The sequence below is a fragment of the Amia ocellicauda genome, chromosome 12, assembly GCF_036373705.1.
Source record: "Amia ocellicauda isolate fAmiCal2 chromosome 12, fAmiCal2.hap1, whole genome shotgun sequence".
Taxonomy (NCBI): Eukaryota; Metazoa; Chordata; class Actinopteri; order Amiiformes; family Amiidae; genus Amia; species Amia ocellicauda.
The window spans coordinates 30,422,078-30,448,228 of record NC_089861.1 but is presented as its reverse complement, the minus strand read 5'-3'; the positions used below and the strand labels follow the sequence as shown (position 1 = coordinate 30,448,228).

The following is a 26,151-nucleotide window of genomic DNA, read 5'->3' as shown; positions in this document are numbered from 1 at the left end:
TTCCCATTGTCCCACTGGCCCATTTTTGCAGCCTGAACCTTTAATAAAAGTTATTTACAAAGAAACAACAGCAACAAACAGAGAAGAACAGAGACAAGCGTCACTCCCCAGAAATACAAAAATAAAAAAACAAGAATGAAACAGCCCATTTAATTTTTTATAATTTTTTATTATTATTATTTAAGAGGGAGTCAGAGAACGCAAAATATAAAGCAGATCAAAGCGATTCCCTCTCGTGAAAAGCTATGGAGTGGACATCTTGTTTTAAGAACGTAATTAATTCACATTGTTAAGTTTTTACGGAGATACAGTGAGGCAGAAATGAGAAACAAGCAGCTTAGAGTCCACTTACCAATCAGTAAACGTCTCCCAAACAAGGGCCTTTGTGTCTGTCTATGTGTGTGTGTTTTTGTTTTAAGCTGGATCACAAACACCTATCCAGCCACATTAACTACTGTGGGCCCAGGCTTCTTCATGCGTGCTAGGCCTCAGTGTTTATCATATGTAATCTCCTCTTCCTGATGCTTTTGCAGGAAACAGTTTAGATAAAAAAACTTAAAAGTAGATCTTTCCAAGTACAGTCAACTGGACCCCCCCCCCTTCCAAACAGCTCTAACTAATCACTTATTTACAACCCAGTGGCAAATTATTGAGGTGTGTGTGTGAGTGTGTGCGCCACCCTCCTTCCCTCCCCTGGTGGGAACAGCTCAGGGTGTAGTGGGGATCAAAGCATACCTTTTGATGCAGTTGTTAATATATCAAAACACCCATTGCCGAATTTCAGGAATTTCTGAATTATTATCCTTCAGATAATTGGAACTACTGTTCCTTGGAATCACAGTCCTCTGTTTATCAGGATACAACTGAAACACCAAGGGTCAGTGGCTCAGAAGGTCACTCCCCAGGACTACAACACCGTCTCTAAATCAACCTCAATCACGTTTTGTTTTTTTTCTTTTTCTTTTACATATCAAGAAAATACATTGAGTGTGGAGTTAGCTTGGCTCCCTGTGCTGGTGCTACAACAGTCTGTTTCAATCAGCCATGTTTATAAAGGTTCGGTTTCGATTACTCTCTTCTGGGAGCACGGGAGTCCAAGAAGCAACAGGTGGAAAAGTCAGTGTGGGTTTCTAACGTGGGGAACGGTGGAGGGAGGCGAGTCACTAATGCAACACAATGCAATGTACATGTTATTGTTATTAATATCATTTTTCTGTAGAAGTACAGGTAGTCACAGATTTTCCTCTGATCTATATGTGTTGTTTCAATATAAACTGAATAGACTTTTCAATGCAAGTTGTGTCCTGTCAGATATCTTGTCTCATGTATATATATGTATATGTATGTATATGTATGTATATGTATGTATATGTATGTATATGTATGTATATGTATGTATATATATGTATATATATATATATATGTATGTATATGTGTATATATGTGTATATATATGTATATGTATATATATATATATATATATATATATATATATATATGTATGGTGACTACCTGTATTTAAATATTCACGGGTTTATATTTTAAATTCTGTTTTTGTTTTATTTTTCTTGCCACTACAGCTTTGTTTGACACTCAAACTTCAGAGGAAGCAGGGAGGTGACCAACCAGAGCCATTTCTCTCTTGTTTGGTTTTTGTTTTACAATGATTCTACATGCAATTGTTTTTTTTTTCAGTTTTTTTGTTTTTGTTTTTTTAAAAAGGACTCTTGGAAGAAGGTTAAGTATGAAACATATATATATATATATATATATATATATATATATATATATATATATATATATATATTCACATAAAAGAGACCAACAAGGTCGAAGGAAATAATAAAACATAACAAAATGGTTTTTAACCTCCAGATGCACAGGGGGAGATGGCAATGTGGTTCATAACCCTACATTGGGAGAAAACTATATATAAGATGAAGAAGAATGAAAACAACAATAATGTAGGAGAGATTTCTCAGAGATTTGAGAACTGTTTTCCTTTTGCCTATTAACAATGTAGTGTCACAGGATTAAAAACTTAAAGAGAGAGAGAGTAAAAGAGAGAGATTTAGAGCTTGTCTTTGAGATAAAGCCTAGTCTCGCTGGACTGCACATTTTTCACATTCAATCCAAGTTTAGTCATAATATAAAAAAATAAAATAAATCCAACACCCCCACCCCTCACAGAACACAGACCCCTCTACACAGGTGTACCCCAAGTTTGCAGCGCTGTGGCGTTCTGAGATTAACTCCAATCAAAAGCATCCAGCTGTGTTCACCTCGAGCAGCGAGAGGTCTGAGTAACACTCGATGAAGTGGGCAACTTTTGTATGTGTAGCAGTGTAGCCAATGTCTGATTTTGTGTCCTGTCCTTTAATTATGCACTCAGATGTGGAAGAATGATGTAACAGTGTAGTAATGAGGTGTAACAATGTGTAATGCAGCCACATGAGTAGCCGCACACTGCATACATACAGAACTGTGTGTGTAACTGGAAATGCACAACACAGTGGTAATGTGACACCAGTATATTTTTCATATGTCCAAACCCCGCCCACTTTTAGTATATTTAACATATATGGAATGTATTTTAAATATACTTCAGTCTGTAATCCATCTACTTATTTAACAGGTTGAAAATATATGGTGAGGTTAATTTCTACAATATAGTTTCAACTATATGGATTACAGACTAAAATACATTTAAAATACATCCAGTATATTTTTAATATACATTAAAAGGGACGAGGTTTGGCATATGACAACCATTGGTATCACAAGTTTCTACTATGTTTTAAATATTTATATTTGTTCTGTATGGGTAAATAATTACTCGGCACTTACACCCACTTGTAAAGTGCTACTGAGACTATGCATTGTGTTCTGACACCATCTATTCCCCTGGCCGTAATGTAAACTTGTAGCGTTTCAGTTTATACGCATTTGGTATACAGGGTTAGAGGTGTAAGGGAGCATCTCTAATTTCAGTCCCCGTGTGGTTTGCGGTAAAACTGGGAGTCAATGCTACTCTTTACGGTCCCTGGGGGATTTGCTACTACACTTGGGGCCTGTCCAACAGCAAAATAGACTGGACTATGACTGCTAGAAATGAAGGACAAAGTTACTGTAAGAGAGCGCAATAATTCATTTTTCTCTGATGAAAAAAATAAAAATATAAATAAAGGAATCTCAAAAACAGCCAAACATGCTACTCTATGGATTAAAGCACCTGAAAATATCAACAATTAAAATATATATTGGGAAGGTGGGTGGGGGGGGGATGCTAATGGTTACAGTTCCAAAAAGTGAAGTTAGGGGAAGTCCCTTTTGGTTCATGTTTCATTTTAGTTTTTATTTTCTCAATGTTGGCTTTTAAATGTTTGTTATGTTTTTTTGTGAAGTGTGGGGAGGTTGGAGATGGCCCCTGAAAGGGAGGAGAGAGGGGTGGGAGGGGCCTTGTTGTTGAGATTGATTCTTATGGGCGTTAGGATGTAAGCCTTTGACTCCACCTCTATTCCCCACAACCCCACCCCCACCTCCCTGTCAGGCCTTGGTCCGGCCCCCCGGCTCAGTTCATTTGCTCAAAGAATTTGTAGGTGGGGTTTTCATAACCATGGTTCTGCATCTTATTCAGCTGGCGCTCTTCTGGGGTCAACATGGGGTCAACCTGCTGTTAGAGAGAGAGGGAGGAAGGGGAAGAGAGAGATAATTGAACTATAAGGGGTGAAGGGGTCAAACAATTCTCCTTCTCCTCCTCCTACCTGAACTTGTTTTGCTATGGTTGATGAAAAAACGTAATCTCAATTAACCAATTAACCGATTAACCAGTCAGTGTGTCAGTCTGTGTGTCTTTACTTGAACAATTACACCGGTACCATGTTTAATTAATCGTCAGTCAGGCCCTCACCTCCACTATGCCATGGCTGATGGTCCCGTATGGCTTCCTGCGCACCAGCAGCAGGCTGATCACCATCACCATTGCTATGGCAACCGCTACCACCAGCAGTCCCACCATGGCGCCTCGGTTGAACGTCTCCAAGGGGTCTGGTTGCTAGGAGACGGGGAGGTGAGAGGTGATGCAGAGAGAGAGAGAGATACAGACTCACTGACTAACTGGACAGTGCAGAATATTACCACTGTGATGAGAGAGAGAAACCGATTCAGAACACACTGACAAATATATATGAAAGTAAAAATTGCAAAAGATACAAAATTATCCACTAGTGGGCAGTATAAACATGTACAACTGACAGGTAACCTGTATTGAGAGAGATGGTATTGCCATTGACTTTAAGGTTTTGTGTCTGTCTGTTTGTGTGTGTGTCTGTGTAATGATATTAGGGACTAAGGATTTTAATTGGTTATTGAACTGTAGGTACCACTCACCAGCTCATCTCTCTGGATTCCTGACGACTTATAAATCACCTGCTTGATATCAACTGAGCTGTTCACCTGCAGACACAAAGAGAAAGCCCGGGAGAGAGAGAAAGAGAAAGAAAGAGAGATATGAAGAGAGAGTACACCAAAGTACTTGTGTGCCCTTCTTTAACTTGGTTACTGTTCACACTGTATAATCAGGAGGCAGCTAGAATTAAATCTATTTGAGGTGGAATTCACACTGTATAATCAGGCATCAATTAGGATTTACACTATATAAACAGGTGTCAATTAAGATTCACATGAGTCAACTCTCCTACCTTCTCCTCATATTCGTAAGTGGGGACCTTCTCTACTGTGGTGTAGTCATACTCATCAATACCAGAGGCTGAGACAACAGGAGATACAAACACAAACACACACACAAATAAAAAATACATTATTAGACTCAGATAGAATACAATCCTATTGCATATTTAAAAAAATAAACATTTAATTTACAGTAATTTACTATTCGTCTTGAGCATTCATACGTGTCTCACTGATTATTATTGTGCCCAGTCAGTGTATCATCCCCCCAATGTACACAGGGCACTGGTGTGTCAGTGTATCAGTCAATGTGTCATCAGTCAATGTGCATTAGTCAGGCTCTCACTGCATGTCAGTGTTTCTCAGTGTATCAGTATGCAGACCAGAGTTTAGTGAGATTAGCTGGGATGTTCTGACTTAAAGGGGATTCCTACCTTTCTTTACTGACTGCTGGGTTTCTGTAGCATCATTTTCCAGAGAGAGAGAGAGACGAGGAAAAATTAATAAAATGTCAGTCAGTCACTTGGGCAGTCAGTCAGTGTATTGGTCAGTTGGTGTATCAGGGTATCAGTCAATCAGTTAGTCAGTCAGTGTAACAGGTTATCAGTCAGTGTATCTGTCAGTGTGTCACAATGCACACCGGTGATTATGTCTGGGATACTCTGACTTAAAGTGGGTCAGGGGATTCCTACCTTTCTTTACTGTCTGCTGGGAGTCTGTGGTGCCATTGTCCAGAGAGAGAGAGAGAGAGAGAGAGAGAGAGAGAGAGAGAGAGAGAGAGAGAATTAACAATGTTTCACAAGATCAGTGTAACAGCCAGTGAGACAGTCAGTCTGTCAATCTCTCTCTTTCTCCATGGCCATACCAGGGGTGCTGAGGCGGGGGGGATAGGGGCGGGGGTGGAAGGCTCTGTCTGCTTCCTCCTGTTCCTGTTCTTCCTCCTCCTCTTCCTCCTCCTCCTCCTCCTCATCCCTCTCCTCTTCACTGTCCGCGGGCAGGAGCTCCTCAGTGGTGCGTGTCTCAGAGAAGGAAGTGGTCAGCAACTCACTGGCATCGGCCCTCTCTGAGCGCAGCAACTCCTCTACAGAGAGGGGGAGAGAGTCTGTCAATATCTGTTCAATTCAAACATGTAAAATGGCTATGTATTGGTCCCCATTGCCCTGTTCCTAAGCACTAGGCCTGTCTGTCACTGGTTTGGTCACTGATGGAACTTAGTCTTGACAATAAAGCAGGATTTTTAATTGAATTGAGAAAGAGATGGTAACAGTAATAGTAATGTAATGGTAATAGTACATGCATAAGTCATAATAGGACAGTTATAGTAATAGTGATCACACTGTAATAGTATTAGTATAGTAAAAGTACACTAACAGTATAGTAATAGTATAATAATATTGATAAACAAAGACTGAGATGGTGTGCAAGTATCTGCTCGTGCAGTTGTAACAGTAATAACACAGTAATAGCATAGTGCAGTAATAGCGCAGCAACAGCACAAAGAAAGAAAGTGAATGTACCTATCTGCTCATGCAGTTGTTCAGCCAACTGTGGGACCTTGTACAGCAGCGCCAGGCTCTGGTTCATACGCTCCTCAATTACATGTAGATGAGTGTAGACCTGTACACAGACACAGACATGTATTACAGAGGGCTCCATGGCAGGTCTGTATAACCTTACAAGACAGTTGACTGCCCCCCTCTCTCCCTCCCTACCTCCTTTCCCTCTCCATACCCCTACTTCTCCCCTTTCTCTCTCTCTCTCCACCTCTGGCCACTCTCCATCTTCCCCTTTCCCACTCCTTCTCTCCCCCCCTCTCTCTCTCCCTCACTCTCACCTGGAACTTCATCTGCTGTGCTTTCTGTGGGTCCACGGCCTCTATGTGCTGGTAGTGCCTCAGAGTGTGGCGCCGGTCCTTCTGCTCTGCACGGACGTAGCGTTTGAGAGACAGCAGAACACGCTGGGGCTGGTGAAGGAGAAGGGACAGAGAGAATGGGAGAGGAAGATAGAAAGGATATAGGGTCGAGAGAGAGAGAGAGTGAATACAGGCTGGCTAGGCAATAATGTACACTGTTCTCAAATACTCCATCTTAATCCTCTACCACAAAACACTGCCCACCACCTCCCTCCCTCCCTCCCTCTCTCTCCCTCTCCCCCTCTCACACCTGGGGTGGGTCGGCCTGCACAGCAGACAAGTAGCTCTCTAGTGCCACCCGCCGGTTGTTGTTGAGAGTGGCCACCACGCGGGCCAGGTGCGTCTCCACCAGCCGTTGCCGCTCCCCGGCCACCTGCTCCTCCAGAGTCTGCAGCACTGACTGGAAATGCTGGAGAGGGAGCGATTGGGTAAGGGGTGGAGGAGAGAGAGATTAGGTTGATATGGACACACTGACTGACTGTTTATTAGCACTGCACTGAGAGAAAAAGAGAGACACCCTCACCCTCTCCCTCTCCCCGCACCCTCTCACCTCATTCAGGGCCTGGCGGTCGGCCTTGGGCAGGTTGTGGGCCTGCGTGTCGGCCTGGGCCCACTCCCTCATGATCTCGTTGATGCGCTTCATGCGTCTCTCCTCCAGGTCGGTCTTGGCGCGCAGGAAGCTGGCGTGCTCCCCCCCCTCGCCAGGCATCTCAAAGTACACGTCCACTCCGTCCGTCGCCCGTGGGGTGGGGGCCGCTAGGAAGAAGGGAGCATGGGAGAAGGAAATGTCAATGTCACACTAAACACTACAGTACATTAACACCACACTGAGAGGCAGAGAGACAGAGAAATACACAGAAAGGTTGAGGGACACAGAAATAATAGAGAGACAGAGGTAGAGAGAAAAGAGATATGAAGAGATAGAGGGAAGGGGATTGTGAGAGGGTAGAGGGGGAGAGGGAGAGGCGGAGATAGGGAGTGGGCAGCAGAGAGAAAGAGAGAGGTAGGGGGAGAGAGTGGTCGAGGGGGAGATAGGTAGAGAGGCAGAGAGGGAGAGAAGGGCTTACCAGAGTCAGGGCGGCTCTGGGGGTTGTGTGTGGGAGGGGGGCGAACAGTCTGCCCCGCTTTGTCGTTGTACACCGAGTCCATGTAGTCTGCAGCCTGGTATGGTCCAGAGTCAATTGAGTATTCGTACTCTTCGTCCTCTCTCACCTCCTCCTCCTCTTCCTCCTCCTCCTCTTCCTCCACTACCTCCTCCTCTACCTCACCCCCTTCTTTGCCAGGCTTGAGGGACGAGCTGGCTGTGGGGGGGGTCACCTTGGCACTGTGAGGGGTTGGGGAAGGATCAGTCAGACAGAGAGATGTGCAGTCAGAGTGCCAGTGAGTGTGAGAGTCAGTCAGTGTGTCAGTCAGTCAGTCAGTGTGTCAGTGTCTTACCTGGTACTGAGTTTGTTATTTCCGGGAACGATGGGAGGGGTAGTAGAGGTGGGTCCAGTGTTGGTCCTCAGTTCAGTCTCTCCCTCGGTCCGCCCGCTGCCCCCCCGCCCTGGGCAACACACGTACTCCACCCCCCGGAAACGGTCCACTGCGCACGGCAACAACATCCCATAACTGTGTAGCTCCAGATTGTCTACAGAGCAGGCCTGTGATGGGGGTGGGGGGTGGGGGGGTAGTGGATAGGGAGAGGGAGAAAGGTGGAGCAGGATTAATACTGCAATAACCCTTTCAGATACCCCTCTTTGGGATTATACTGTACTGTATGGCAATAGACTGAACTGGACTGGACCCTTTGTGGTGGTGCAGGCTAATCCCTCGGTTAAAGATGCTTGAAAAACCCTCCCAAACAAAGGCTTACCTAGGGTGGGGTGGTGGAGCAGCCATCTTGGGGAAGGCAGTGGAGGGTTACAGATGCCATGTTAGGAAGGGACATGGGGGTGGGGGGGGTTAAGGTCTTGGTGTGGAATGTAGTTTCCTTAGTTCATAGGTTAGGGTTGTTCCTTCAAACTATTTTATTATAAGTTGTTACGTTTATGTAAAATTATTTTGGCAATGTATGGGGTTATGTAATTTCTCTTTTTTTCTTGCTACCATGATTGTCTAATGGTTTGGTACAGGGGGCGGGCCTAAGTGAACTATAGTAGAAAAGCGGGACCAAGGAGTCAGTGGGGGAGATAATGCTGGAGTGGGTAGGATGGTACAGTGGGCCTATGCTAAATATATAGTTAACTGCAAACCTGGGACTAGGAACACCACCTTTTTTGTTTGTCTGCACACCTGTTCCTGTATTTTTTTTTAACATCTGGCCCTTGGTCCACAACACCCTTCCATACTGTAACATACTAGACTGGGCTATATTACCCACTGTGTCCACTCCATGCCCCTGCCCCCTCCTCACCTCCTTGGCGATGCTGTGCCAGTACACATAGCTCTCACAGGCATCCATCTGCTCCTGGTGCAGGAAGCGACAGCGGTCTGGGACCAGCAGGGCCTCACTAACAAACTCCCCCACTGAGAGAGAGAGAGAGAAAGAAGAAACAGGAGTCAGAGAGACAGATACAGACAGAGAAACACAGACAGACAGACAAACAGAGGAGGGTGTACTCACCCAGGCAGCGGTAGGGGATGACAATGTAGGGGTGGCTTTGGCAATGCCCCCCCGGGCGGTGGCACCAGGCTGGCACAGTGACGGGCGAGGGGCCCTCCTCCACGCGCACTATCTGCAGATCAGGGTACATCTGGACACACGGCCAGGACCAAGGTTAGCACGCAGGAGAGAGGAGGAGAGAGGGGGAGGGTTAGCACACAGGAGAGAGGGAGAGAGGGAGGACAGGAGGAGAGAGGGACCACAGGAGGGGGATTGATGTGAAGAGGATTAGAAAAAGGGAGGGTTGGGACAAGAGGGTAGAGAAAGTAAAAACAGAAAAAGAGAAAAACCAAAAGGAGGAAGAAAAATAAAGGCACAAAAGACAGAAATAGACAGAGAGAGAAAGACACAGAGCAAGGCTGCATGCTACAAACTCCATTACACTGACTGGCAATTGGGAGACCTGACACTGGGTTGGGGAGTAACTATTGTACAGTGGGTCTCAGTGCTGTGCACCTCAGACTGAGGGGGGGTTACAGTGCTAGGTTATGGGAGGTGGGGGGGGGGGGGTTGGCAGGGGTATGGGGGTTCGAGAGATGGGGGTTTCACCAAGGAGGTTTTTTTTTTTGATATCTGCCCCATCTGCTCGAACGATCAACTCATAGATACACACAACATACCCTGTGAAGGAGAGAGAGAGAGAGGCAGAAGACTGAGTGACTCCATAAGGACAGAGTCAGACAGACAGACAGACAGAGAGACAGAGTGAATAAAAAACAGAATCTGTGTACAGCAGCACAGTCTGTACTGCACATAGCACTGGCTGCTGTCTGGGCCCCTGCACTGTACTATAGTCCACACAGCTGGTCAATCGCAACATCGCCCCCTAGTGTCCATCGTCCTGGACTGCAGGGGTCCACCAGTGATTCTTGACAGGAAGTGACACGTGTTTCCTATTTACCTCTGGATACCTGGTTACAAGGTGAGTATCTGACAGACTGGGGTTATATTAAGAGCAGCTATGTTTGTGTGTGAGTGCTGGAGTCAGACAGCATGGCAGTGTGGTCAATAGGTCAGTGTGGACAGTATCTGGCAGTGTTTCAGTGTCAGTACCTCCTGGCAGTAGGACAGTATTTGGTTGGGGTCGGTCAAGCAGTCCAGCCTTCCACGGGGGTCGGGCTCCCAGCGGCCGGTCCGAGGGTCCATATGAACCATTGGTCTCCCGCAGAACATGGCCACCTGGGGCTCGGCCACCTGTGTGCCCACCAGGCCACCCTCTGTCTGCACCTGGAGAGGGTTGGGAGGATGTGGGGCATAGTGGGGGGAAAGGAGTTGTGAATGAAGATGGGAAGGGAGAAGGGCAGAGGGCGGGTGAAGGAAAAAGAGTGGGAGGGAGTGATTTAGCATTACAGAAATTTAACACCACTGAGAGAGAGAGAGAGAGAGAGAGAGAGAGAGAGAGAGAGAGAGAGAGAGAAAGAGATACAGACCGACTGACTGGACAGTGCAGAATATTACCACTGTGCTGAGAGAAAGAGAAACCGATTCAGAACACACTGATTAATGTAAGTGAAATTAAAACATGCAGTTACAAAGTTACCCACTAGTGAGCAGCATAAACATGTAGAACTGACAGGTGAAATTGGTAACCTGTATTGATGATTATTATTATTATTTAGCAGACACCTTTATCCAAGCTGAACGTGCTCATTATATTTCTCAACTGATGTATCATTGCTTGTTAACTGCTGTTAATAATGGTCATTAATAACATGTCATCGGTGGTATGGGTGGAGGCACAAAACCAAGCAGAAAAGGGAGCATGCTCAAGCCCAGTAGGACTTGGAATAATTTTTCAGAAATGTTCTGGAAAGGAAGGGGTAGGGTAGGGGCCTGTGTGTGTGGGGGGGGGGGTACTCTAATACTATATGACTCAATCCAATTATCTATTTTCTGAGGGCAGTAACAGCTGTATGCATATTCTGCAATTTATATTTGAGTAGGGAGTGAGAGCAGAAGTAAATTATTTAAATTTACCATCCTGTACATATGTGTATATATATATACACACATATACACTGTATAAATACAGAGAGAGAGAGAGATTCCCATCTATGTTTTATCAGTATAAATTAAACATAAGACATATGAATATATTAATGAGAGTATGTCCATATAGTACAGAGCACAGACAGGCAGAACCAAACAGATAAAGAAAATACACTAAAATAAAAAAATGCCCATTACATATATCTTCAGTTTATACATTCAATGTATTTATATATATGAATTAAATGTATGAACTAAAGATATTTTTGAAGGCAAATCGACCAGTGTCTCTGTACTTTGTTTGCATTACTGTCAATAACTTGCCAAGTCGTTATAATTGGAAAGTCATTATGAGAAATAAAATAATAAATGTCCGCATACATAAATATTAAACCCCCTCACAGCAGAACTGACACCTCAAATGCCAGAGAGATGAGACGCCCACTGCAGTACTGACTGTCAGGGCGGCTGTTTGAAGTCCTAATTCAAATCTCAGTGGAGCTGGGACTCAAAAAGGAATCTAATAAAATACAATACATTAATAAATACATTTGCATTGTCTGGAAGAGCATTTTCACTGACAAATAGATAAAAAGCATCATTAGTTGACAGATTTTAAGGCTTCTTTCGGTCTTCGGGGAACCAAAACACAGCTCCCAGTGCAGTTATTACTGCTATTGTTATTATCATTGTGTATTTTTTACCCATTTCATGATTTTTGTTTTTATTTGTTACGATGCTGACTCTTGTTGGTACACTGTGCGGTACAGTAAGAATGTGTTGGGGAGAGAGCAGGGGAGGGGATTGTGTGAAGGGTATAGTATTGTACAGTGCAGTACAGCATAGTACAGTGGAATACAGTGCTCTATTGCACTGTATGTCTTTTTTTCACCTACACAGCAACAAAAGGTAACATACTTTAACGCAATGTAATACAACACAAGATAATACAACACAACACAACACATGATAGCACACCCTGTCACAAAACTGGGAGTGACACTCAGTGAGCCTCAGGGAGTAAAGTATTATAGCATGGTATACAATAGAATACTACACTTGAGTAGAGTATTGTGTCGACCATTTCATGGGTCTGTTTCGAACCTCACTCCAATAAAAAGAGCACCTCTGGGAGAAACTAGAATGGCAAGTGACTATCAGACTGCTGCACTACACTGCATCAATGCAGCAGGACTGTCCAGTGGGGAGCTGAGCTGGGTCTCAACAGGACAGGGCCTTCCCTAAAGCCCAAGATACATCAACCTGCACCGCACGGGGCACTCCACCACACTGTGTCATAAGAGTCCAACCGCAGTCGAGTGGAAATAAAATAGAAACAGATCCCTCTCTTCCCACCCCCTCTGTGTGTGTGTGTGTGTGTGTGTGTGCGTGTGTGTGTGTGTGTTAAGACTGTGATAGAGCCAGACAGCCTGACTCTACGCCCCACCCCCACCTATCCTCTCCTTCCTTCTCTCCCTCTCCCTGCTTCCCTTCCTCTCCCCCCCTCCTCCTCCACCACTTCCCCTTCGAAATCGATGCTCCCTTCTTCTCTTGTGGCAACTCACTGCCTATCACAGGCCTCTTGTGATCAATACAGAGAGAGAGAGAGAGAGAGAGAGAGAGAGAGAGAGAGAGAGGAAAAGGAGCAGGAGAGAGAGAACACTACAGAACACTCCAGTCCTGTACTGTCTATTACTGTATCGGACTGTACTATAATGTATTTGACTGTACATATAGTTTAGTATATTTCCATCCAGTATTGTACAATCCAGTCAAGTCATGTCCAGTACAATACAGTCCAGTCCAATTAAGTACAGTACAGTACAGTCCAATCCTGTCCAGTCTAGCCCAATCCAATCCTCACCAGTCCAGTTCAATCCAATCCTGTCCAATTCAATGTAATCCTGTCCAGTCCAATCTAATCCTGTGTCCGGACCAATCCAATCCTGTCCAGTCCAATCTGGCTTAATGTTGACTGGACGGAGTTAGTTTTTATCCTGCAGTTTATTTTTCCCATGCTGGCCAGGCCTCTATTGAAAACTATAGATATTGGTGTAGCACTAAACAAATAAGCATATTTCACCCCACAGTTGTCCCACTGCTCCTGCCCATCCCTCCACCCATCTCCATCCTCAATAAACACTTCAACTAGTACAGGAAAGGGAGATGGGGGAAGGTGGAGCACAACTACACCACTCCAGTACATTTGTAAATTATTTATTTGAACAGATACTGAATTGCCATTTTATTTTCACGTTGTTTTGCTGGTGACTGACTGCGAGGAGTTAGTGTGGACACTAACACGGGATTCTTCAGCATACATCGCTCCCCCTACGCACTCCCTCCCTCTCTCTCTTTCTCTCTTCCTCCCTCTCTTACTCTCGGCTGGCCCGCACGCACTGACAGACTGAATCCAGACTCTGTTCAAAGTCTCTCAACCTCCCAACAACCAAAGCCAAGCTGATCATTAACACAGAGCTGCCAAGAGTCAGAGACACACAGAGATCGATCGCCCTCTCCCTCTCTCTCGCTCTCTCTCTGAAACACTCTCCCTCTCTCCCTCTATAACTCTGCCTCCTTCTGACACATACACACACCCCTCTCCTCTCTCTCTCTCTCCTTCCTTCTCCCCCCTCTCTCTCCCTCCTTCGCCCCCTCTCTCTCGCTCTCTCTCTCTTCTTCTCCCCCTCTCTCTCTCTCTCCCTCTGTGTTGTCAAACAACCAGGAAACAAAACTCAGTACAGCATGACAGACCCCTACCCGCACGAAAGAGGGAACTAAGTAAAGAACAAATGACAAAGAATAATGAGGGGAAAAAAGAAAACAAAACAAAGACCAGCTGTTCAAAGCCACCACCCGCACAGATGGGAGAGGAGGAGGAGAGGAGAAGTAAAGGAGGGGGATTTTCATATTTTCAGTTCTTTACTGGCGACAGGAGCCTGTCCCAATACTTTTGGTACTGGGAATATAACTGCATAGCAAATCTGAGAAGGTAAAGGTGGCATGTGAGTTGACTTTGATCAAGCCATCAGCTACCTAAATAAATACATTCAAACATACACACATGCAAACACACACATACAAACCTACATACATACATGTAAACAAAAACTTGTTGCACATACACACATGCAAACAAACACACACCCATCACACATACATATCAAAATAAACTATGAATGCGAATTGCTAAAGTTCTCGTTTGTCATTCAGAGAGGTGTGCGTCACCTAACAGCTTGTGCGCTCTCCCCTCCCCTCTCTGTGACAGATGGTCAGATGGTTGAATAACACGTGTCTCTGTCTGTGTGCTGCTCACTCCCCCACCCACCCACTCCCTCCCTGCCTCTACCAGATTATCACAGCACAGTAATCGGCCTGCTGAGACCCCAGGAACAGTGTTTCTGTACACAGAGAGTGGCAGGGGCTGGAGCAATCTACCATGGGTTTAGTCCCTGTGCAAAACAGTACAGTACTCTCCTGTGATCATCTGAGGGTCACAGTGTTACTGCACTGTACTGTCCAGCACATGTATTGTGCCATGTGATGTAGTGGTTAAAGGAGACTTTTCACAGGAGCCCATTGTATTTCATCAGGGACCTGCCCCATTCTGGGGACTGCAACCTTAAACCCAACGTCAGCCAGCAGCACAATTCCAAGCCTGGCCCCCACAAATCCACACCCTAACTCAGTAGAAACACAACCCTAACCTACACTGTTGTTCCTCGATGCAAAACTTTATGAGACTCAGACAATACCTACAGCCATCTCCCTCTCCATCCTGGAGCCCACATATGTATTTATGCATTCAATTTTTTTATTTATCTACTTTGTTTCTCTCTCTCTCTCTCTCTCTCTCTGCACATCTGCACAGCCTGTTCCTCTCTTCCCCGGTGCAGTTTAGAGGGAGGTGTGTAATTGGATTCTCCCCCACACTGTTGATTAATTCTGCCTATAAAAGCTCTTAACAGGTGCCACGCTCATCCTTTTCATAACAGGCTGTTAACGAGGGGATTTCGGGCCCATCCTGTCATATAGAACCAGCCCAGCTCCCCTGGAATCTCCTCTTAAGCTCCGGAAGATTATTTCACGGTCTGTCATCCCGATCAGCATAACAATGAGCAGAGGAGCAAAACACGAGGAAAGCCCTGACTGCAAACAAGGGGCTTGAGTGGACAGGTGTGTGTCTGAACCCGGGGCCCGCTGGAAGGGTCAAAAGGTATTAAGGAGAATAACTACAGGGGGAGTCTGTGGCAGGCAGAGACTCTACAGTACATTACACTATATCACCAGTAAAGTACACTAAACTACAGTCCAGTACGGCAACTACAGACATGTTTATTTTGTACTGCAAGCTGCACTTCGTCACCTGTCACTCTGGCGCTCCAGAAACACAATGACATGCATCCGGCGCCGCTGTCCTGCTGCGTGCTAATGCAGCTGCTCGAGCTCAGAGGCACACCGAGCCGCCCGCCGCCTGCGCTTGGCTGGGGCAGGGTTGGGGGAGGTGGGGGTAGAAGAGGGAGAATGAAAAAAGCTTCAGATATTGAATTACACCCAGCAGGTAGGACTGTGAAGGGATGAGGCTCTGGCACACAGACTGCATCACTCCTTTTGTCTCGGCCAAGTTGGCAGCAGTGGAGAGTGAAACGCAAGGCCCTGAAACAGTCAGCGTTCTGGGGTGCATCTGTGATATACGTGAGCTAACTTCACGGATTCAGTTGTCTGGGCTTAATTAATCCGTTTATGACGCAATTCTAGCATGCTTTGACAACGTCCCCCGCAGTGTACAGACTGGTGTTGCCACGTCATACTGTTCTGTAGTCGCTTTATTTTATACAGTTTTATTTTTTGGCTGAGAATAGTAATCGCTTTTTTTATAAATGTATAATAAATAGAAATAATGTTATAAATTTAACATTAAAATATATTGTAAATAAAAATAATGTATATACTATGTATAATGACTTAAAATGTTTCACTTAATTTGTCAGTAATATATATATACGTGTGTGTGTAAACTTTTATTCAGTATTTGCTGGGACTGGATCAGGTGCATGTGCTGGGGTCCTCCTTGCAATATTACAGTTTTAATCAATAATAAATACATACATACACATACATACATACATAAAAGAAATCAGACTTGCAAAACTGGCCAATGAAAATGGTTTAGTGAGGCAGAGCCTCAAAGATGCTGTTGAGTTATTTTCCACAGTCAAAGGTAAATCCTTCCAGACATTTCCATAAAGGAAAGACTCACTGAAGACATTATCACAGTACCCAAATGACATGCTGCTCCCTATCCTTTCATCATCTCCTTCCATCTCTCCATACCTTTCCCCCGCCCCTCCATCCCCATTTCTTCCTCCCTCCCTCCCTCCCTCCCTCCCTCTCTCTCTCGTCTTCAGAGCTGCATTGTCAATGTGTTTTTTTCAGCAGCATCATTTGGCCACTAAGGCCGGTTGCCATGGCAACACCACCCACAGGAGCTCTGCTACCTAGCCACGTTGCTGTGGCAACCGGCTCCCTGCAGAATTCCAAATGTGCCACACTCATCTCTCTCTCTCTCTCTCTCTCTCTCTCTCTCTCTCTCTCTCTCTCTCTCTCTCTCTCTCTTTGTATTTATAATTGTCCCGAGGTACCTCACCAGTTCAAACCACCTCTTTCATTCTTGTTCATTCTTTAAAGACAAATCAGATTTAGGATTCTACATCTGCAAATACAATAAAATCCCCACCTCCCACCTACTGTCTCTCTCTCTCACACACACACGCACCAGACACCCCCCGTCACCACACATACACCCACAAACAAAATCATACACACAATAACAGTAATCAAATAATAACACACACACACACATACACGCACAAACACTGATCCAATAACAATAATAATAAAATAATAACACACATACATCCACACTCACATCCACAGTAACAGTTTGGAGTACACACACCGTTTGTGATGTCAGCCAGTTCCATACCCCCCTCAGTGTGGCCTGCTGCTCCTGTACCTGGAGCTGTAACTGGGCCTCGCTCCGTTATTGCATTAGCCCTGCCTCCTCACGTGCTCTGGCCTGTAACTGCCCTGGCTAACTCACTTATAGCCACCTGCCAGTCACTAATGCTCCGTTATAGATAATGCAATTGAATCAACCATTGTAAGCCATCTTGGGTGAAGCCATCGGTCAAATGCCCAGCTTCACATTTGTAATAATAAGGAAGATAATTAAATCATAAAAATAACAAATAGTAATAGTCATAACTAGGTTTTAAAGTATCTTGAATACTTTTTGCATGGATGTGTATTATTTTCATGGCAGTATGCAGGTAATATCAGAGATAGTTTGTAATCAAAGTAGTAGTAATAGTATCATTGAGGTGAGGAGTAGAGTGCATCAGTAATAGTGTATAAAAGCAGGTATGTTAGTGGCTGTAGAATAATTGCAAGTATGTTCAGATTCATGATAGTAAGTTGTAACTTTATGTAGGTTACATTATTATTATAACTATTGGTCATACAATGGAAAGAGCCCCCAAGAGTAATTAAGCTCTTTTTACATCATAACCCCTTTATAATATGCAAATACAAGCCCAATAAGGAAAAGAGACAGTGTGGTAGAAGGCTGTTTTAAAGTATCAATGTTTTACAAAGTGTACTGTGTTAAAATGGACTGATACACTATTGACTGATACACTAATGCATTGTAGCCTACATACACTACTATCACTGAACTACACACTGTAAGCGCACCGCTTCTGAGGTACAGATACATAACTGACATAGTAGCACGACACTGACCAACCTGCTATTATCTCTATTGATTGCATTGTTTTTCAGAGCCCCACCGGTGGGTCTGGAGTTAAACTTGTTTCATTCTTTCATTTGAAATCACTGGTTGCTGCTTCATGGCTTGTTAGAAAGCAGAGACCCAGAGTTTTCCATTGCCACATGGCATAGCTATCTGTCCCTTTCATGTCAATTTCTCTATGTCCCTTTCATTCTCCCTTTTTCTATATCCCAATCATGTGGAACATAGCACTGTTAGGTCATTATATATAAAATAAACACATTCATTTTGTATAGCTGCAGTGTGATGTCAACACAGATTGTGGTTACTATAGGAACATAAGCAGAGGTGGAGAATTCGAACCACACCACACGACGCGCTAATGTGTTAAGAGGCTTCTACCAGGCACTACACAAGACAACAGTTGAGCGTGCTTTACTACAGTACACCACCCTACACTTTACCATGGTGTTACCACAGTACACCACACCACATTTAATATGTTTCTGCAACAAAACACCATACTATGTGTAACTAAGTTTTTAACTATTGTATTATTACAGACAAGTGCCAAACCATAATTTCTCAGGGAATCTGTGTGTAGGCTATATGTCTGTGTTATTATTTTTCCATGTTTAGCTATTGTGTGTGTAAACAAACTCCGGAGTGAGGGTCAGAACTGTACAGTGTCTCTCCAGGACCAGGGCTGGAGACCCTAATGTACTGTATCGCATCATTCCAGGAACAGGGCTGGAGACTGAGCCCCTCTCTCTCTCTCTCTCTCTCTCTGTCTCTCTCTCTCTGTCTCTCTCTCTCTGTCTCTCTCTCTATCCATCTGCCTACAGCTGATTGCGCTGTTCAGGGACATGATCCAATTCCATAGAGCTCTCCTCTGAAATTTCCATCAAGACTATCCAACCCCCTCCCCCCTCACCCACCAAGCCCCCGTCACCAGAGAAAGAGATCAAGGAGACAAAATAGGCCAAGGACTGACTGACAATGTCAAAAGGAGAGAAAGAAAGAGAGAAAGAGAGAGACAGAGAGAGAGGATAGGGGAGAGATATAGGAGTGGGAGAGAGAGAGAGAGAGAGAGAGAGAGAGAGAGAGAGAGAGAGAGAGAGAGAGAAGGGAAGAGACAAAGAGTGCATACATACATACATACATACATACATACATACATACATACAATAATAAATAAATCAATCAATCAATAAATAAATAAATATCATCTTAGTTTAACAGAACATGGTAAACGCGAAAAGGCTGCGCAAAGAAAAGCCGTTGGCGAAACAAATACATATAAGATTGCAGTTTAACAAAGCCATGCAGATACCGCCTGCAGCCCGTACGCAGGCGTTCACACGGCGAGTGAGCCTCTTAGTGCGGTTCCTCATTAGCTTCCGTAAGCACGGCACTAATTACAGACACACACCGTTGCCGTTATTTTTGCCGACATGCAACCATGTACACAGTCTCCCCTGGACCGTTGAACGCAAGGTGCCCGCGAGAAATGTTATGATTAAACACAGGATTTCTTCTTCTCGCAAAACAACAGGATAAGACCCTGTCGTGTTGGGGGATGCTCATGTTTGTGCTTGGTGCTGTGTGCCCCGTTAACCAATAACAGTTGTCTGAAGAAAAAGAAAAAAATACATCCACCCACCAGCTTTTTTCATGTCGTACAACACGAAAGCATTCTCTTCACGTAAGTACCTCCAGATGTTTCGTGCGTTCATGCGTTCTGTCATCCACACCTCTGTCTCGCCTCTGCACTGCATTTGTCTTCAGAATAGCCGGGGTGTATGTGTGTGTTTGTGTGTGTGGTTATTGCTCCTGTCCAGCGAACATCTTGTTACGTTTTCCACTTCTTTTGGAAAACGTGTGGGGGGAAAGTCTCCTGCTTCGTTCTTATTTTCTTTATAATTTTTGATTGTTTCTTTTTTAATATTTTGATGTTGTTTAGTTTTTCGTTCCCCGTACTCTCCCCCGAGCGCGTTTCTCAATAAACGTCCCCACACGCGTCTTGTATGTCAGCACCTCTGCCACTGCAGTTGGTGCGGTCATAGCAAATTTCTATGCTACAATAATAATAATAATAATAATAATAATAATAATAATAATAATAATAATATTATTATTATTATTATTATTATTATTATTATTATTATTATTATTAATAATAATAATAATAAACGTATCTGGAAACAAATATCAGCGAGACCCAACTCTGTCAAGTCCCCTGCGCTTCAGATTTGCCATGGGTAGTGTACAGTGCTGCCGTTGCTGAATTAGAAACGCACAATAATAATAATAATAATAATAATAATAATAATAATAATAATAATAATAATAATCACAATTAATGCATTCTTTCAGCTGTATTTTCTATGTGATCTGGCAGTACCGTGAGCAGATGTTTATAAGCCTATGGTTACAATTGCGTGACTAAACACAATAGGAGCAGTAAGGCTGGTACGTTAAGTTGCATTATTATTATTTCTTCACCCCAACTAATCTCGATGTGCCTTTAAAGTGAGCAGTCGGGGCTCGGATCTGGGAGACGGGAAGAGTGCGATCCAGCTGCGGCTGTGCGGCGAGTCCGTCCTTGACACACTTTCGGTAATTATTCCAGGGTTGAGCCGCTAATAGGATCAATAAGCAGGGTTTTCACAGCCACGCTGGTATTGGGGACCTAAGATAGCCGTTCACAGAGGAATTTAACACGCTGAAGTTTAGTATAGTGTAGTGCACTGTAATCTACTTAAATGTAGTGTGTAGTGTAATTCATTGTAGTTTAATGGTGTGTACTGTATTGTAGTGTAGTTGTATGTATTGTATTGTACTGTAACATAGTGTTATTTAATGTATTGTGGTGTAATGTAACAGTATGCTATAGTAGTGCATTGTAAGGTAGATATGTATGGTACAGTAAAGCCCGGCCCAGCCCAGCCCAGCCTAGTACTGACAGATGGAGAGGGGCCTGTTTCTACACACCACATGCAGAACATACAACACACTACAACGCACAATGGTAAAACAGATGTACTGTAGAGCTCAGTTACAAAAGCGCCAGATATGAAGGGTGGAAAATAAATACATGAATACATATAAAGATGCACACAGCAGAAAGCACATGGACTCAGGAAGAGATGCGAGGGCTGCAAGGCCAGGTGCCGCGAGGCAGAAACATCAGGCAGCGCGCGGGATCCGTAATCCGCTCTCCAATCCAGACAGGCTCCGGGCCCTTGGCTCTTAATCTTAATCCCAGTAATGCTCTTATAACAGAAGAATTACCCCGCGATAAGAGGCGAGTTTGCAGCTAATAACTTTAATATCCATTACTGATATAAGAAAGGGGAGCAGAAGATGAGCGTAGCGGGAGAGAAAAAGAGGCAATCCATCCTAATCAGAAGATCCCTTTTCTTCTACAAAGCCCCCCCAAAAAAAGATATGATTATATATGTAATTATATTATATTCATGTTTATATCTGAATTGAAGCCTTGCTCTCTATCTTAATAGGTGAAGTGCTGTGCAAAATACTTGATTGGTTGATTTTGATAGATATTTATAGAGAGAGATGTATAAATGATTAGTTATTGTTGGAGATAGAGAGGGTGATTGTTTTATTGATCAAATATTTCAGTGTCTTATATTCTCCTACCCCCCCCCCCCCCCCCAACACACACACACACACACACACACACACACCTGCGCCTCAGAACTGAAATGTTTAGAAGACTCGAGTGTCCACCACTGGTCCTCACACCGCTGACCATGTGAAAGAGGTGGCCGAGCCAGAGCGGTCTTCAGTCTCCCACAGAAACTTTGCCAGTTGTAACTGCAGGCCTAGGCTTTAAGCTATGCCCCCCAGAGATGTATTTATCTCTTAGAACAGCCTGTCATCCTATAGTAAGTAAATATGATTTTTTGTATTTCCTCTTTGTGCCTGGTGGTTTACTTCCAATTTTTTCCATCACAATTATGCAGTGTTAAATCTGTGAAGCTCTGTGAGACAACTTTGAGACGGGGTGCCATACCACATAAACAGATTGACTGACCGATTGAATGAATGGCGGAGTGTCATTCTCCGACTCAGATGTGTCTTGACATCAAACCCCATTAACGTTTAAAAGGCGGAATGGTGAGAAAAAATCATTATGGGGAAAAAAATCACCAGCCAGAGTTGAATACCAGCTATGTGCTAACACCCTGCGATTAAAAAATAGAAAGAAAAGACAGAAGAAGAAGTACTAGGCTTGTGGGGTAGCAGTGGGGGTGTTGCACTGCATCATCAGCTAGATGTGCCAGGCATTGAGGAGAGCCTGAGAGAGCACAGCTTAACACACATCCTCTACTTAACACCCTGGTGTTGACAGGTAAAGCAATGCAAACCACAGCCCTACACAGCTCATACCCAGTCATTAGAAAACTGCCTTTGGCCACTAGTGGTTATGAGTCACCGGCCACCATGACACCATCCAAATATTTGTAAGGTGTTGTGGTGGTAGGTGACTCATAACCTCTGAGGCTGTGAGGGATCCAATCTGGACCAGATACTGTACTATAGTCCACACAGCACTGGCTCCAGTCTGGGTCCCTATACTATACTATTGTCCGCACAGCGCTGGCTCCCGTCTGAGCCCCTATACTATACTATAGTCCCCACAGCGCTGGCTCCAGTCTGGGCCCCTATACTATACTATAGTCTCCACAGCGCTGGCTCCAGTCTGGGCCCCTATACTATACTACAGTCCCCACAGCACTGGCTCCAGTCTGGGCCCCTATACTATACTATAGTCCGCACAGCGCTGGCTCCAGTCTGGGCCCCTATACTATACTATAGTCCCCACAGCACTGGCTCCAGTCTGGGCCCCTATACTATACTATATTCCGCACAGCGCTGTTTTTTCCAAACAGAGCCACACATGAGAGAAATAGAATATAGTCCTTAATAACAACAGGCTTCTCATTTACTTAAATTAAATGTCAGAATTGAACAAATACGTGGACTACCACATACTGTTTTATGTTAAGGAGGTGTGTTAAGTTCCCTGCCTGCCTCACACACACAAACTTCACTTCAGACAGGGATGTAAATGACATTGTCCGGCACCTGAGCAATGATCCGACTCCTCGTTCTGCACTGGGATACAGCAGCACGGTGCCATGAATCAACACACAACGGTACGCAATACGCACAGCTGCATCTTAAGGCTAAACAGCAGCCTGAATCACAGCCAACACCAAATTCTCAAGCTCGGCCCATACAAATATACGCCCGATTCTGTTAAATCAGTAGCAAAGCAGCCCCAACCTTAACGAAAGCCTGAGCTTACTGGGGATGCTAACCCTACCCTGGACCAACATGTTACCCTAATATGGATTTGGCAAATGAATCATGGCAAATGAAGTAAAATCCAGAATCCTTGTGCTGAACTGTGATGCTGCATTGCAGTGTGGACAGGAGAGACCGTTCCCTATACACCACAGTACTACAATATTACATCAGTAGCCTCTGATGGAAACTTACTCTCCTCACATTTTCTCATTTCCAGGCCACTGTGGAGGTTTGGAAATGAGGCGTACGAGGAAAATAAAGTATTTGAATCATTACTAGAAGAGAGACAGGGCTCTGTAGCTCGGGGATCTCCTGATATAACCCAAGCCATATGAAGCTCTGTTCCCTTCCCTTGCATGGCTTTGTCAGTCAGTAAGCAGGTGATCCCAGTTATGTAAGCGGGGTGACAGGGATTTTGATTACAGGAAAAAATAATGATCTGCGTGCAAGAACCCGCCTTCCTCTTGCCAGGTAACCCCCCCCCCCCCCCCCCTCTCTCTCTCTCTCTCTCTCTCTCTCTCTCTAGCAAGGTGATCACACCCCAGAGAACTCATTAAACAGCACAGATTCTACCAGCTGTTTTTGTCTTGTTTTTTCAGCTGTCAATAAAGGCACTCTCTATCTAATAGAGCGTAATACGTCAGATAACGGAATCCCGGGTGATCAAACGGGCCGGTTGGGGTTCTGTAGAGTCTCCTAACTCTGATCCTATACGGCAATCTACAGCTCTGGGGTGTTGTCTGAGAGTCACAATAAGACGTTTAAAAATCTAGGGAGGGGAAACACCTGTTCTGATCACGGCATGCAGCGGTGCATCCCAGGAAAACAGGGGGTTGGCGGGCGACGGTCCACGAACACTCAACCGTCAACGTGACCGACGGACAGGGTGACGTGCTGTTTGTTGTCGTTGCCGCGGTTGGTCCGAGGGCATCATTATTGTAATGAGAAATGCTGACATCACTCATATTTTCATCCGTTTCATTGTTGCGTTATGAAGTCTTGCGGCTTTCCCGATGCCGTCAGTGACAGCTCAAAACAATTGCATTCGATTATCCTCAGGTTCGAGAATTATTATTAGAATCATCGTCATCATCCCCATCATAAGTGCAAATGAATATGTGTTGTTTATTTATTTTGATAACATGAGCTATCCTAAGGACTGAGATGGGTTAGACCAGAGATTTGAAGAGGATGATGATGATGATGATTATAATTCGAACAACAAAAGCAATACACGCCTAGGCTCTTGTACCTCTGGACTACTCGCCTGAGGCTCATTAGTTCTTTAGAGATCCCCAGAGACGTGTGTTCTCCGGCAACGAGCATCCCAAAATAATGATCAGACTGTGAAGCAGCCTGCGCACAACACACACAATGAGACCCGGCGCCCGTTGCTGCACTCCCGGGAACGCCAGAGGGAAGAAACTGAAGCAGCACTCGGTTATTTATTGATGCGTCTTTGCGTGCGTACGTATGTAGCTCGGTTGCTTTTTTATTTAGTTCTTCTAATTATTGCTGTTGTACAATTGTAGACCATCTTCGGGGATACCTGCGGCAGAGCTCGACTGATACATTCAATAATGAACGGAGATGTTTATGTATGTGTGTATATCTGATCAAAAGAACTCTGCCCACCCCCAACCCCCCCAGCAGGTTAGCTTCAGATGCAATAAAGACGTTGAAGAAATGTATCTTCCCATTTATCAAATCGAAATCCCATATGGTAGCAAACCCTACCTCCCACCTCCTCCCACCCACCCCTCTCTCTCCCTCCCACCCCTCTCTCTCCCTCTCCCTCTCCCTCTCTCTCTCTCTCTCTCTCTCTCAGTGCAGATGCTTGCTAATGAAGGCTATCCATTTATCATATCGACATCGTCTTTCACTGTTTACAGATTAATGTATTTCTTATTTTTCACAAAAGAGACGGTGCAGCGTTTTCGGATAGGGGAAGGGCGGATGGCAGCTGTATATTCGCAAAGTGTCGCTTTCAATTAGTACAACAATAAATGCATACATAATAAAAATTAAAAAAAATAACAAAAAACATTTCCTTTACGTGCAAAAAAAGAAAAAGCACTGCATAGGTGAACGGTATTGCAATTGATTAATGGCTGCATGGGAATAACCTACTCGCTCTGTACTATTGCTTCGATAGATGCATGTCAATAACTTGCGATGTCATTATCAGGCGCATTAACACACAGTGGGGATCCCTCTCTACCTCACACATTGAATATGATTGGATTTATTTGTGTTTGCTCGTTTGTAGGACGACACTGTTTCAAGAGAAAATGCAAACAACAGAACAAAAAAAACACACACACACACTTGCATTATACATATTAATGATCATAATTAATATCGAGATGCCAGCGTATTGGAACTCACCTCGTCGAAACCCCAGACACAGTACGAGACCAGGCTCAGAAACACGCAAAAGGCACTACGTCCCATTTTCGTCTCTTCTCTCCTCCTCTAGTTTTCCTGTGCCTTCTTCCTTTGTGGAGTGATTTTGTTTGGTTTGTTAAACTGATGTTCTCGCTGTGTTGATCAGATCCGCCGGCGTCTCCGAAAGGACTCAGGTGACCGGCTGCTGGGCGCTGACAGCTCGGAGGCTCGTCCGTGGAGGCTGCGGCGGAGAGTGCGCGTCAGTCCGTGCCTGTCTCCCCTCTGCCCGGCTCCACTCGCGGCCCCTATTTTGTTTAATGAGATGTTCCAAGTACCAGCCCTCCTCTCTCTCTCTCTCTCTCTCTCTCTCTCTCTCTCTCTCTCTCTCTCTCTCTC

The 26,151-nt window shown here is 44.5% G+C and overlaps 1 protein-coding gene across 3 annotated transcripts; it reads right to left on the bottom strand.

Annotated features, from left to right (window-relative positions):
• On the bottom strand, positions 1 to 26,151 carry aplp1 (amyloid beta (A4) precursor-like protein 1). Of its 3 annotated transcripts, none has more exons than XM_066719240.1 (17): positions 25,756 to 26,151; positions 10,299 to 10,472; positions 9,207 to 9,336; positions 8,997 to 9,109; positions 8,039 to 8,244; positions 7,669 to 7,925; positions 7,152 to 7,357; positions 6,852 to 7,010; positions 6,524 to 6,652; positions 6,207 to 6,306; positions 5,555 to 5,770; positions 5,382 to 5,405; positions 5,124 to 5,147; positions 4,701 to 4,768; positions 4,390 to 4,455; positions 3,911 to 4,054; positions 1 to 3,670 (listed from the first exon to the last, which is right to left on the bottom strand). In XM_066719240.1, the coding sequence occupies exons 1-17, from the start codon at positions 25,819 to 25,821 to the stop codon at positions 3,572 to 3,574; spliced, it is 2,181 nt and encodes a 726-aa protein (XP_066575337.1). In that variant the 5' UTR covers positions 25,822 to 26,151; the 3' UTR covers positions 1 to 3,571. The 3 variants fall into 3 exon arrangements, with proteins under 3 accessions (XP_066575337.1, XP_066575335.1, XP_066575338.1); XM_066719238.1 differs by having other exon boundaries at positions 1 to 3,673; positions 25,756 to 26,146; XM_066719241.1 differs by lacking the exon at positions 5,124 to 5,147 and having other exon boundaries at positions 1 to 3,673; positions 25,756 to 26,145.

Coding starts and splice junctions, on each gene's coding strand:
- aplp1 (XM_066719238.1), bottom strand. CDS start 25,821: ATGGGACGTAGTGCCTTTTGCGTGTTTCTGAGCCTGGTCTCGTACTGT. Junction 5,771..6,206: donor ACAACTGCATGAGCAGATAG/GTACATTCACTT, acceptor CCCTCTCTGTAG/AGGAGTTGCTGCGCTCAGAG. Junction 4,456..4,700: donor CTTACGAATATGAGGAGAAG/GTAGGAGAGTTG, acceptor TTGTGTCTGCAG/GTGAACAGCTCAGTTGATAT.